We start from the raw sequence: 14739 nt of genomic DNA, 5'->3' as shown, positions 1-14739 counted from the left end.
CACAGATTAAATAGATTTTTTTCCTTCTTTTAATATAAGTTACTTCCAACACAAATGACTATCAGGTTAATATCACTGTCAAACTAAAACCTACTACTTTGACCAGCATAAAATGACAAATTCGGATATTTTGTTTCTGACAAGTGAATTCCAATAATAGCAATAACTTAATTTTTACCAAAGAAAAAATAACCCCCAGATAAAATACAGGTATCTTTTTAAATATAAATTACTTAAACAGGATTATATCACTGTCCAACTAAAATAAGGAATGTAAAAGTAGAAAACTTAAGAAAAGTAAAATAATAAAATATAAATGTTAACTTACGAAAAAGGAATGTGCAAAATAAAAAAAAAAATTTCCTTTTAAATCTTATTCCTTATAAAAAAAATATTAAATTAAAATAAATAATAAGGAAAAACTATAGCAGATGAGAAGACAGTGTTCAAATGATCAGGAAAAACTAAAGCAGATGAGAAGACAGTGTTTAAATGATCAATGCATGTATATAAATACCTTCACTTAAATATTTACAAGCTTTGCCAATTTAGTGTAAGCCAATAAACAATTCATAAATAATACATTTACAATAAAAAATTAGCTACCATACCACTAGGAACAAAGCAGGCTGAAAAAATAATACAACCTCCCATTGATATTTCACAAAAAATAATTTACACAAAGGTATAGCCTAAATACGACTAAATATACAAGACTGAAAACAAAAGTGCTTTAGGTTCTAAAACAATAAATTATTTTAAGTTGGAAAAATAAATAATTTATACTTATTCAAAAAATGGATCATTTGAGCTTTAAATGCATGGAATCCATTTTATATTGAAAGTGTCTATAGAAAAGAGCATATTTTTCACCTTTAAAGAAATGCAGCCTATACTTTAGTTTGATGTTGATAGAAACATCCAGGACATATTGAGATGTGTCCGTGGATTACTTTACATCAAAATAAAACTAAATTTATAATTTTATCAGTAACAAAATATATTTTAATAAGAGTCTTTTTTTTTAATCTTTAGATAGCTCTTTTTCTTATTATCATTATTTCTGAATATAAATGTTGTGTACTCTCATTTGTTTGTGGAATAGAGAGAGCTTTTCACATCAGGAATAAAATTGAATCTAAGCACTCGTGTTCAATATAATACAGGTCTCGACTAGACACTTCATTTTTCTATTAAAAGTTTAGTTTTAATAGAAGAGGGACTGCAACTCAGAAATATATATTTTCTATAAATCTCAGCATCAACATTCTCGAAGCTACCACAACTGTACACAGGCAGTGCAGGAGCTGGAACTTCTTGGAACACATATAAAACCAGATTGCCTAATGGCACTAGTGGTTCAGTTCATTTAAAAAAAATACACCACAGAACTTTTTACAAGACTTTGCATTTACCCAATCTCATATTAATAAAATGACTTTAAATCGATGGCATTCCTAATAATGAGATCTGAGATCATTTCTGATTTACACACAAGAATGCAGTGCTGAAGGGGGTCACCTGTATCGTAAGCAATGCTAAAACAATATTTCTCTTTCAATTTTTAAATATAAATTACATTCTTTAGATAATTTTGCTTTGTTATCATGCTACAGCTGAATCTATACTACAAGTAGTTGGCAATTTAACAGCATGTCCATTGCTGTTCACATGGCCGTTTGTTGCATTGCCTAAAGCTGACTCTGTTTCAGAAGATCCTGCGGCTATGACATTTTCTAGTGCTCGATACAGGAACATGAGATCATCCTACAAAAAATTTAATAGAAAATAAATCAAATATTTTAACTGAATCTAAAAGTTACAATAACTTTACATCATTAGAAATAAAAAGAATCTGCTACATCCTGCCAGATGGCTCTCTGTTTCTGTAGCCCTTGGGATTAGGGCCCCAATTTCAGAGAAATTGCCAGCTCAACAAGATTGAATACAAGTTTATCTTGCCTCAACAAACTTGGTGCACTTTAATGACCTAGGAAGGATGAAAAGCTGGGTGAATTTCGACCGTCTATCCAAACTTGAAGTTACCGGTCAGTAATTTACGGTCAATTACTAGCAATGTGTGCGTCTTTAAAAAGGGGACTTAAATTATGTTATTAACAATGGATGTAAGAAATTATTGTTGACCATTTTACTATCTATTGCATAAAATTTAAGAAATGAAATTACATTTATTTTTTAAATAACACAATCACAGAATAAAAAAGTAAATTGCAATAGTTTCTCTAGACTTAATATTTATTCCTCTTAATTTTGAGGTGTCTTTGCTCTGTCACTTTTGCATAACATCACTGATATATTGAGCTTTGACCAAAAATTAAGAAAACCCAAAACTGAAACCCCAAATGGTTAGTTACTCTCAGTTAACTTGACCATTTTTGACTGAAGCCTCAAAAATAAAACCCTCACTATATTTGACAACTCCAAAGAAAAGGCTCACAACATGCCATTATTTTTCACACATACTCAAAGATCCCAAAATGCAGTTTCTGTGAACTGTACAGATACTTTCAGTGAAGAAATTTCAATAGATGGTTTAGAAGGATTAAAAAAACTAACAAAAATTACATAGAAACCAGTTTGATTAAAATGCTTTAATATAAAGAACTAAAAGCATCATATTGTATTATAATGATATCCTTGTTCTTATAATACACAAGACAGAGAACGAATACTAGGAAACAATTCTTTAATAAACATGCGAATTATTTTAGCAACAGAATTGTTTTTTATGAATAGCTAGAATATTGTCTTCTTAATATTAAGTTATAATTGAATCTGGTAAAATAATTAATAGAAAAAAGTTTTTTTTTATGTTTTCATCTACAAAAAAAAAAATAAGAATTCATGATTGGCAGTATCGAATGCAAAGTACTGCAATTTTTCTTAGTTATACAATGTCCCTGTTTTATTGTTGTTAAACTGTAACATTTCACCAGAATTCTGATGAATTTTCAAGATATAGTTGAAGCGCAAAAAATGTGACTTTTCATTTTAAAATAGTTTGATAACCGATTGATAGGGCCGGGATAGCCTGGTAGTAGGGAGCTGGGCCCATGTCCGAGAGTACGTGGGTTCGAACCTCGCCGGCCAAAGACTCCCCAAGTAGTAAAGTGACAGATGCACGTTAAATCTGTCGAGTCGCAAAAGTCCTCCATGTTCCCATAGCAAATCAATACATCTGGGGGTACTGGATTGGAGATCGATTGTTCTCTGATTCAGGTCAAAATTACGATCTGTGGATGAATGAATGGATGTATGAATGGGTCTGCCCTATAAATGGGTGAGACGTATGGTGTGGCAGAAGTCTAATTCTTGTGTGGTGTGGCAGAAGTCTAATTTAATTAAACAATTATAAATAATTCAAGGAAACTGTTTTATTATATAAATAATCATCCTGTCTTTTGTCAACAGCAAATTTATGAAAAACAAATTTAATGGTTTTAATTGCCTCAGTGTATAATTTTCTTCATCTTATTATTGCACAGAAACAAGAACAGATTCAAGAGGAAAAGATTTTTCCCTACATTGAGTTTAAGATTAATTTCACATGTTACATATTTGTAATCATTAAATAATTAAAAAAACATCTTTAATACAATGAGATCAATATTAAACTAAAATTAACACTGTCAGAACAATCAAAAGGAATTGTGTACTGATATAATTAAAAAATTACTTGTGTCTTCCAAATGCCTGGTCTTCTCATATGATAGAGTTTAGCATGTAAGTAAACATCTACACATTTTTCATATTTAAACTGTTTGTTCAATGCTGTAAGACAGCAAAATGATGCTGCTTCAGTCCCGCCAAACCTAGAAAAATAATATTATTACAGAAAAGAACTTATATTTCTAGCACAAAAATGTATATAGTATATTATAATAGTTTATAGATTTAAGAAAATTTAATAAAATATAAAATACCTAACCTACAGCAGGGAATTGTTTTAACTTGGAATTATATGAATTCTCTTTTTTTACTTTTCAATTCCCAATATAGTTCTACTTTTTATATGATATATGTATCTTAATTTTATATTAGTCAGTGATTAAAAATTAAAGAAAGTTGATATTTCAACACATGTAACCTAAATTTATAATACAATGTTTAATAAATCAAAGAATTTTATTTTACCACAAATAATAGTTATGAGCAAATTAACATACTGAATGATGCCGAGTGTTTGAAACATTTAAATAACAAACAGAAATAACAACAGAACAGTTAAAAAATGAAAACAAATGTTTTACTATAGCCACATATTTAAAGATATAACTAGTTATTATGATTGTAACCATTTCATACAGCTTACTTATTTCAAATAGCCACCTACTCTGCAAATTAAAATGCTATATAAATTAGTAGGCATAGGTTTAAGATCAACTTTGCATAGAGATTATTGCTAAAGCAAAAGTAGTATGTACTTCATAGGTAAAAATGTATTAAAAATAATACTCATTCACAGCTGTCATTTTTAATAAATAATATACGTCAAGATAATTGAGAAGACAAAACATTTCAACTTGAACAAAAAAGCACGAGAGAACTGACATTCACAATAGTGAATACAATTCTAAAACGAAAAAAGTATGATTGATACATTTATTGTACTATTTAAAAAGGAAGTTACATTTATTAATAAGACGTTTGATACACAGTGATACCTCGAGATACAAGTTTAATTCGTTCCGTAACCTTGCTCGTATGTCAATTTGCTTGTATCTCAAAGCAATTTTCCCCATTGAAATTAATTGAAATGCCAGTAATCCATTCCAGCCCCAAAAACGTTACCCCCAATTGCTTTTGTTACGTGTTTTTGAATAAGAAAATTTTTTTTATAAATGACAAATATTGTATAAAAACTTAATAAAAGAGAATGTAAAGCAAAAAAAATTGGTTTTATAAACTGTACATACATATTTATATTTTGGTCACTTAAATGCAACTTACACACAACTTAAATGCCACTGTATGCTTAATTTTAGTCACTGCTTGTCTCTTCACTGATCTTAGCTTTTTTCGCCGGATTCAAAAAAAAGAAAGAAAAACTGTCAAGCATCAGTAAATAGCTCCGATGCATGACCAGGAACTGTGAAACTATCCACGAACTGTGAAACTATCTCCCACATTCCTCTTTTATCTCACTTATAGAGATAACCTCCTCCACCTCTGGCTCATACTCAAAACCAATTTCTTGCAGAACCACGGAATGCTGCAGCGAATGTAACTTTTGTAATTCCTCGGTCGTTAGTTCCTGAGTGTGCTCCTCGAAGAGCTCGTTCACGTCTCTCTCACCCATCACCAGGCCCATGAATTTTCCCAGAAACACAATCTCATCCTCCACTGGCACTTCGGGTTCAAATCTTTCGAAACTACAGACTCAGGCCACAGCTTCTTCCATGCAGAGGTCAAGGTTCTCATTGTAACATTTAATAATATCACGATATTAAAGTGGTCCTTCCAGTACTCTCGAAGGGTGAGGTTTGTGCTCTCTGTTACCTCAAAGCAGCACCAGAACAGGTGCTCAATGTACAGCTTTTTAAAATTAGGAATCACCTGTTGATCCATGGGCTGCAGGATAAGGAGTGGTGTTAGGTGGTAGATAGAGAATCTTTATAAACATGAACTCTTCCAGGTTTGGTGGGTGAGCAGAAGCATTTTCAAGGACGAGAAGAGTTTCGTGCATGGCCGTTCTCAAAACAAAATTGCACTCGCTCGTCAGTTCGTATCTCAAATAACTCGTAAGTTAGGGCACTCGTATCTACTGTATACTACTGTACAAGGTGCTACTGTATATAATAAATTATGACTGCGAAAAACTTAGAACAAGAATTTAAGAGGACTGCACTCTTTCTTCATTCCCAGATGATTCAAGATGTTTTACATTTATTTTGTTTTACATTTATTATTAATATTATCAAAGGAAAAATTAGTTTAAAATTTTTTTTAAAATTCAAATGAATAAATTTTGGCACTTTATTGGAATGAACAATTCAGTGCAGATGTTCAAATGAACATTAAAATAACATGTCCGTAGAACAGTAAACAGGACTTTATGCATTTGATTTCATAATGAAACGAGTTGCAGTAATAGGGGTCATACTAAAAAGTCTTGACTTTAGTTGAAAATAACATATCAATATGAACTAAAACTTTGATTAAACCCGAGTTTCGTAAAAAAAATAATAAATAGAACAGAATACTTTCAATTATCTACTAATTTCAGAACTTTTCGGCTCTAATATTCATATTCCAAAATGTAAAATATGATTTTAAAAGAGTGTTAAGAAAAGTCTTAATCTAGTATTTTTGGTTATAATAATAAGAAAATTATATAATTTTAAAGAATGAGTACGTATTAACGGCACATACTTATCAACAACAATTATAGGGCCATAGTTATTTTCTAAGTGCCATTTTTGAACCAAAAGAACCAAGTCAAAAACATTATTTGGTGGGGTGCAACACTCAGGCCAACCAGGACATTGGAAAATACGACAGACCAGTTCATATTCATCTTGTGTGGCTTGTATTATAAAATCTCTTGTGACAAATGACTCTTGGCAAGATTCTTCAACCATTTTCACTTTGAAACCACCATGATCAGCCTCTTCTCCTTTCTTTGGCCAAAAACAAGGAAATTCCTAATAAAAAATAAAGTTATTAGAAAATCTGTAAAAGTATAATTCAAAATGAAAGCTAATTATACAGTCATGCCTTCACACACACAATATTTTTATACAAATGTTTTTATAAGTTTCACATGCTTAATAAGCTTTTCATACTTCTGAGTACCTTCCTACATTTAAAAATATATTTCTTCAGACTACTCAATATAATTTCAAAAATGCCAATCAGAGCCTATTTAGTTACAAAATCTAATATAACTAAATAAAACCTAGCCTCCTTTTAACTTCAAACAATTGTACACATTTAAATGATGTTTCTAAGATATTTTAACAATTTTTAAAATTTTGTTTGAAATAATAATAATTATACCTGAAGGGGTTTCTTTACTGTTCATTTATATCTTTTTACCCTTAATAACAAAATTTTTAGTATAATTTTTTCTATCACTGGAAAAATGTATAACAGTTATTTCATATAACTGATGATCTTCAGCTTATTGTTACATGGTTTTCAGTTTTGAAAAAAAAATGAATGAAAAAATGATATCTACTTCAAGAAGATTAATTTTCAACTGCAGAAATCTCTTGAAAAATGCATTATCTTTAGTTTGAATAAAGAACCTTTTGTGGTCTCCACTTTACATTAATACCAGAGTTAAGGTGGAAAATCCTATTATAATATTTTAAAACTAAATGGGTAATTAAAACCTAAAACTTTTTACTAAATTTAGTCTATAATTTAATTCTTTTAAGGGTAGCATAAACTAATCTTTTTTGATAATATGTTTTTTTTTAATTTTAATAATTATTTCATACTTGAAAAAGCCTCCCTATACAAATATGCTGTATGAGACAGGCTGCCTACTCCCACCCGCCCTTGCTATACTGCAAATTCGAATACTATTAAAGAAGTTGCTTAACAACATTATTTTCAACTCTCCCAAAGCAGAAAGTGTGCCCTTCAATTTTCATTATTCTTCTCCAGAAAAATAGTTTTAATCGCAATATTAAATAAGAAAACAGTGTATAAATAAGAAACGCTTTTCAGAAATTGAAACACTGTTTGAGGATTAATGTTACCAAACCAAATTCAGAGTAATATTCCATCAAAACATCTAAAACTTTAATAATACTTCTAGAGCCCAATGCCACTTGAAAATCAGTTACTTGAAAATGAATAAAGTAAACTAAAACTATAATATAAAAAATATTGTAATATAAAAGCAATATATTTTATAAGCAATACATAATATAAGCAATATATACTAAAAAAACGCAGCATGTATAAGTAAAACAACTACTAATAATAGAAGTATAGAATATATAAAAGAACTAATCTTTACTATACAGTAAACAAAAACTTTAACATATTTAAAAAATTCAGCACTGAGAATAAAATTTACTTTATCATCAACAGATGATAACACCACAACAGTTTGCGAATTGTGATCAAAAACCATCTGCCAAAAGTCAGGAATAGTAACAGTTAATGGGTGCTGAGTGATGATGAATTCTCGAAGTTTATTGAATCCCTAAAAAAGAAAAATATCAGAACTCTAAGAAAATATTGTTTAATACTAATTAAGAAATCTTTCTGAAAAGTATATCTTTTAAATTGTAGCATTTTTAACGAAGTACAAAATTAAAGTAGTCAATCACAAAAAATTAAGAAAACATAGGATTGAAATTTATCACACACACACATATATATATGTAAGAGAGAGATATCTTATGAGAGATTCCTTTTATTTTCATAATTTATTAATCCAAAATGTCTTATTAGAATGACGCTAGCATTAATGTAAATGTTTTCAAATTTCATAAAACTGCATTAAAGCATTTTTACATTAAGTTTATATGGCTTTTTATACAAGAATTATACTTGACATAACAGTCAGTAAGTGATATAAGAAAAAGAACCAGCAACGTGCATAATCAATAGCATACTATAAACTTCTATTGTAGGCATTAACAAATTTTCAAACTGCTTTAATTCTTTCATAGCTTTAAAACAAATACTTCCTAATAACTTTTTTATTATACTTCTTTCGTCAATGGATCCTTAGTAGATCAGAAAGAGTTTAACCTGTGCAAATAAGTTTAAGCTTATGAGCTTTTATTCAAACTCTAAACTGTTGCTTTCCTGCATTAAAATTGTAGTTTCTCTTACGTTATTCTATGGAAAAGTAATGAGTAGCATGCAAGACTTAGTACAACTTTGTCTAAAGAATTGAAACACTGGGAGGGAGGGTTAAATAGGGATGTACATTAAAATTCAAAGGAGTTTTTAGGATGAAACTCTATAAAATAAATAAAGACAATAAGAAAATCAAAATTCATGAAGAGAAAAAAAAGTTGACTTACTGGAAGAAATGTGGCATTAATGTAATCAGATCCGTCAGTCCCTGGTTTAGGAGTAATATGAACTCTGTATGATTCAAGAGGAATAAGATTAAGTGAGCGGTTCTTGCCCTTATTGCAAGGCTTTAGAGCTGATACTACATTAAAATCTTTAGCTTTAAATGATGTGGCCAGCTGAAAAAATTACATAGAGACAACTGTATTAAAAAGTAATGACTAATCTAACTTTAAAAATGTTTTAAATTTACATTGGTGCTAAAAGTTACTTATTAAAAAATTACTTATTAAAAAGTTACTTATTAAAAAACAAAGTACTTATTAAAAAAAACTTTTAAAGTAATTTTAGTGATTACAAAATAAGTTTGAAAATGTGTAGATTTCTCTTATTATTGAACACTTTCTGAGAAAAAATTTGAAATAGTAAATGAAGTAACTTTGAGAATTCAAGCAAGTGCTTGATAAATGAAAGGCATAATTCCAAACAATATATATAACAGAATAAAAGAGAGAGTAAACCTGCATTTATATTTTAAATTTATCATTTGTTAAAAAACTGTTAAGACCATGACAAAAAATCCTTATGTATAAGAGAAAAGACAAAAAAAAATGCATAAAATACATTATTTTAGCTACACTATCTTTAACCAGTACAGCGTTCAGATTGAAGTTCTTCCAGTCACTTGACCATGAGCAAAAAAGCTTCAGCTAGAGAATCATAAAAAAATGTGGTCTGTCACTCATTTCAAACCCTTAGAGCTAAATTATGAAATTGAAAATAACCACAGAGATTGTCACTTATAGTTTGGAGAGAGGAATCACACTTGCTCAAAAATATAGCTATAGTTTACAGAAAGATTTAAATTTTAAAAGATTTCAAAAACAGGGTTCAATGCCAAATTAACTGATACCCAAAACTTCTATATCATAAGAAAATAAAGATTTCATTCATCATTTTACTTTAGTCAAAACTGGAAAATTTTGATGAAAGGATTATTTGTTTAATTGCTTGGCTACAAATAGAGTTTACTGATTTCAAATTTTTACAAAATGCATGAACTTCAGACTGGTTTTAGTTATTCAATATTTGTCTATCATTCATCGAATCAATACATTACATAATCTACATACAAAATCATAAAGCTGTAAAATATTCTGGTGCACAAAAACTTATTTTAATATTTTTGAAGCAGTAAAAGCCTGTTAAGATTTAAAATAGCATAGTAAAAACCTCATTTTCAAATAAAGAAGTTTCACAAGTGGACTAATTTAAGAGAATGTTTATCAGCTATACAGGATTTCCCACTCTAATAACAAGAGAAATTCTCTCTATACAGAGATGAATTCATTTCAAAATGCCATTTTCTATGCGCATGACTATTAGAAAGTTAAGAACAGTTTAGATACTAAAAAAAAAAAAAAATCTTAAACCTTTGTCATGTTTATTAAACAATGGTTCACTTTATGGCTGATACCTTTTTTATACTTATTTAAAGTGTAGGACTGAAATAAAATTGAACATGCACTGAAAAAAATATTTTATTCAATAAACTAATAATTGAAATAAAAACCAAAAATATTCCAAAAGCTCACACACTGAATATTAATCTTGGAAATATTTCTTCAGATTAAAACCATAAAATAAAAAAAATCACTGAAAATTAAAAATTAAGTTATTATCCTATAGGGGATGACAAAAGTTGCTGAATTTTGTAAAATTACAAAGGAATATTTCATTTTAAATTTTTAGAAACATTACATTTATTTACACTACTTTATCAGGGCAAAAATAATACATTAATCAAAGCATTAATATTTAAAGATTTCATAATCATTTTTGTAGTAGCAATAATTAAAAGTATTTTTAAATTTTAATTTATTAATTTATTTACAATGCTAGATCTTAAATTAAGAAATAACATTTAACTTTTTTCTAAGGACAAAAGCAATTTTTAAAAAAGGATATTTTGCATATTATAACATTAATTTTGTAACATTTAAACAAGAAATGTAATTTAATTATTTAATGCATTTCCTAGAGACTTTGAGTTAAGAATAGTTTAAACACATATAAAATTTCCCTTACCAACTTAAACAAATTAATTATTTAATAAAAATTAAATGGATGAGGAAATCAAGACAACTGTAATACCTTAAATTGTTTTTCTAATTGTGTTTGACTTTTATCACTATTTTCATTAACTGGGCTATTAAGATTACATAAATATGAGCCATATTGATGCAATGGAACTTCAGTTTCACCACTCTCAAGAGCTTCCAGAAGAGCATCATGTATAAATATGTATTGTTCCTGGAAAAATAATTATCATGAAAAATGACAGAGAGGTGATTATAATATTGAAGAACACTACACACATAAAATTAACTCAAACCTCTGTTTGAACTAAGTAGTTTCTCTGCTGCCGTATATGTTTAAGAAAGCCACAGACATTTATACTTTGTCTATGCTGTATTTGTTGAAGCATGGCATCTAGCACAATATAAGTTCCAGTTCTACCAACACCAGCACTAACAATAAATAAAATTTAAGCATTTAGTTTTTAACAAAACTTTATAGGTTCCAAAATTGCTTATTATTTCAAGATAAAATATTTCAACACACAACAATTAAAAATAAATATTCTAATGGGTCATTTTCCAGAAAATGGGACATTTCTGTCAGTTGCCTTTAATAAATTTATTTAACTTACAATTATTATTTTATTTTATTTTAATCTGTTAGACTTCCAATTGCACTTTTAAAAACCATTAAAATTATTTTATTATAAACATAATAACTAATGTTTCAACTTGAATGAGTAAAATTTCACTTCTCTAAACAACCTTATAACCAGATATTTAACTTAAATTTAAGTGTAATTACTAAGCACAGTTAATATATAATGTTTACATTTATGTAGCTAAATATTAAGGTTATTAAAAATATACTTTTCTTTATTAGTTTTTCTCTTGAGTAGCTCAAACTAGGAGTTAAAACTAAGCATATGTTATTCCTGGATACATGTAAAAAAACAATAAAAATAAATTATTTTCTTGTAAGAAAAAAGTTTATCAAATTATTCTTTCTATAACAGAACATCCATACATAAGGAATAACTCTTGCCACATAAATAGGCTTAGTGCCAGATAAAAAATAACTGATTTTTTGTGGTTTAATATATATATATTTATACATATTTAATTAATTTAATAGCCAAATACTATAAGTTAAGATTTTACTTATAATGGTGCCTAGCAATGTTCATTTCAATTAAAAACTTTTCTCTTCATAAAAGATAAACAGGACATCTCATAAATTCTGTAAATAAATTTCCCGTACACCAGCTTTATCTCCCATAATAAAATTAAATTTTTTGCATTGTATACTTTAAAGTAATTTAGTTTACATCTATATGCAAACACATACATTAGTTTGAATTGTAATAAACAATAAGAATTTAATCAGTTCAAGTTCCTCCTCATGCTTATGTAAAATTTTTATAATTGTTTTATATAAAGAAATATTTTCATATTTATGTAATGTATGAGAAAATATTACTAAGGTAATTTTCCTTTTTAGTAAGAAATGATTGAAAACACTACTATTCTCAGCTTGGAGGCCACAAATATTTTCATTTATAATATTTTAATGAACTATTATTGTATTATTGTATAATAGTATTTATTGTCAGTTGCGCTTTCAGTAAAAATTAGAACAAATTCAGCTATATAGTTAAAATAAATTTAAGAATATAATTTACTTTAAAATATAAATACTAGTAAATAAAAAAAATTATGCTAAAACTTTATATTTGAATTAGGTTAAATAATTTGAAACCTAAATTTTTACAAATGAGTATACAATATTAACTAAAGACTATGCAATTATTTTTATGCAAAATATTTTCTCAAATCATGATTAAATAATTAAAATAAAAAGTTTTCAGTCACCTGCAATGGACAATAATTGGACCAGCATTATTAGGATTAGCACTTGATGATTTCCGGACAAAATTTAAGACAGGAAGAGCATGGTCGGGTACACCATGATCAGGCCAATTAGTATAATGATATTGGTAAACATTTCTTTCACACATAAATTTCTGAAAGCAAATAATTCCAAAATTGGTATGAAATTGTATACAGAGATAATCCAAAGGATGTTTATTATAATAATTATGAAATAAAAATAACTTTAATTTTGTTAAATTGCAAATTTTCATAATTTGTCATTAATTATTGATAAATTATAAATATGAAAACTATATAAATTTAAAAATCAATACTACAAATTAGAAATAAAATTTAATTAGGAATTATGCATTCAGAAAATTTAGTCTCAAAATTTGGCAAAAAGGGTTTAGCACGCGATTGCAGTAGTATATAAAATCAATACAAGTTTAACTCTATGGATACTTTTCTGAAATCAGAGAGTGATTTTGCTATAATTTTTTAATTATAAATTATGTGTTATCTTTTTAACTCTTTAAGATAATATTTCAAGTTTAATTTTATATGTTCAGTTCAAATCTATTCAAATTCAATGTTTCTTTTAATGTAAAAAAAAAAAGTTTCAATATTAATCTGTTGAGCATAATTTTTAGAATTTTCCAAGCACTAGATCCTCAATAAAAAAACAATTTTACTCATTTTTATTTCATTAGAAAATATTGTACTCCTTAGAATTTTACCTAGACTCCAAATGCTTCAGGGTTAAAACATTCAATAACAAAACTCCTGGCTTACATAACAAAAAGAACATTAAATTATTAATATGATATTTGAAATGATTTTCTATGAAATAGAGGAAATATTAAATGAGCATGTTCTCAATTTGTTGTATATAAGTCAAATAATTAGACGCATAATAAGGATTATTAAGGTTCTATATAAAACAAAACCTTTTGCACTATACAGTTTTATGTTATGTACATTCAATATGCAAACAAATATATTTGAATAGGTTTAATTTCTAAATTTAAGATATGTTAAAAGCTTAATGTTACACATGAAAGATCTGTGAAAATAGATTTTTTTAGCGTAAATTAATTGTAAACACATATGAATATGGATTCTGTCAGCCACAAAGCACTACATTTAAAAAAAAAAAAACAGAAAAACTTAATATCATTATTAGATTTAAAAAAATTTTCAGTTTGAAAAAAAGCACTTAAATTATTCATACAATAAAATAATAATCAAATTGCCCAATGATATATATTTCATTTATTATATAAATGTTATATTACTTTTTTACTGAAATATAAACAATATATTAATTAGTGTAACGTCCCATATCCGGACGTCCCTTTCCCGGAAGGGTCGATTTCCGGGACACTTTTTAACAATCAAAATAAACAAACATCTCTCCATCTTCCCCTTTCCTTAAAAAAATAAAAGATCTTTTGACACATTTTCTCTTTTTCTAGATTGCACTGAACCTCTGATTTATGCATCGAACCCATAAATCACCAGAAAGGGGAAGTGAAGATCTACCAAGATCATTGAGTGACGCTCCTCCCTTGGAATGTAGGAAAAAGAGGGAAATTTGTTTTCAAAAGACCGCAACTGAGTCCCACCCCCCTCCTTTCCCATGCAGGTGGCTAGTAAAAGAGGCATTTCCTGGAACCTTTTTATTGAAAGAAGAAATACTGTGGAAAAGGGTAAACAGGGCAAGCGTTAAGGTGGGGGGGGAGTCAGAATGGAAAATTTGAATAGGTCTAAAAGGATA

General features: G+C 27.9%; 1 protein-coding gene across 1 annotated transcript in view; it reads right to left on the bottom strand.

The window, feature by feature from the left end:
• Nucleotides 1-1042: 1042 nt before the first annotated feature.
• Nucleotides 1043-14739, bottom strand: part of LOC107447342 (putative receptor-type tyrosine-protein phosphatase mosPTP-1) — a gene marked incomplete in the record, with an annotated part of 116548 nt that continues 102851 nt past the window's right edge. Inside the window, 8 exon segments of the mRNA XM_043039056.2 lie at nucleotides 1043-1767; nucleotides 3698-3833; nucleotides 6394-6665; nucleotides 8054-8182; nucleotides 9015-9185; nucleotides 11161-11319; nucleotides 11402-11537; nucleotides 12960-13111. Coding sequence (XP_042894990.1) covers nucleotides 1606-1767; nucleotides 3698-3833; nucleotides 6394-6665; nucleotides 8054-8182; nucleotides 9015-9185; nucleotides 11161-11319; nucleotides 11402-11537; nucleotides 12960-13111 — 1317 coding nt within the window.

This window comes from Parasteatoda tepidariorum, chromosome X1, assembly GCF_043381705.1.
Source record: "Parasteatoda tepidariorum isolate YZ-2023 chromosome X1, CAS_Ptep_4.0, whole genome shotgun sequence".
NCBI lineage: Eukaryota > Metazoa > Arthropoda > Arachnida > Araneae > Theridiidae > Parasteatoda > Parasteatoda tepidariorum.
Note: the sequence above shows the minus strand (reverse complement) of the source record. Positions and strands in the feature narration are given on the sequence as shown.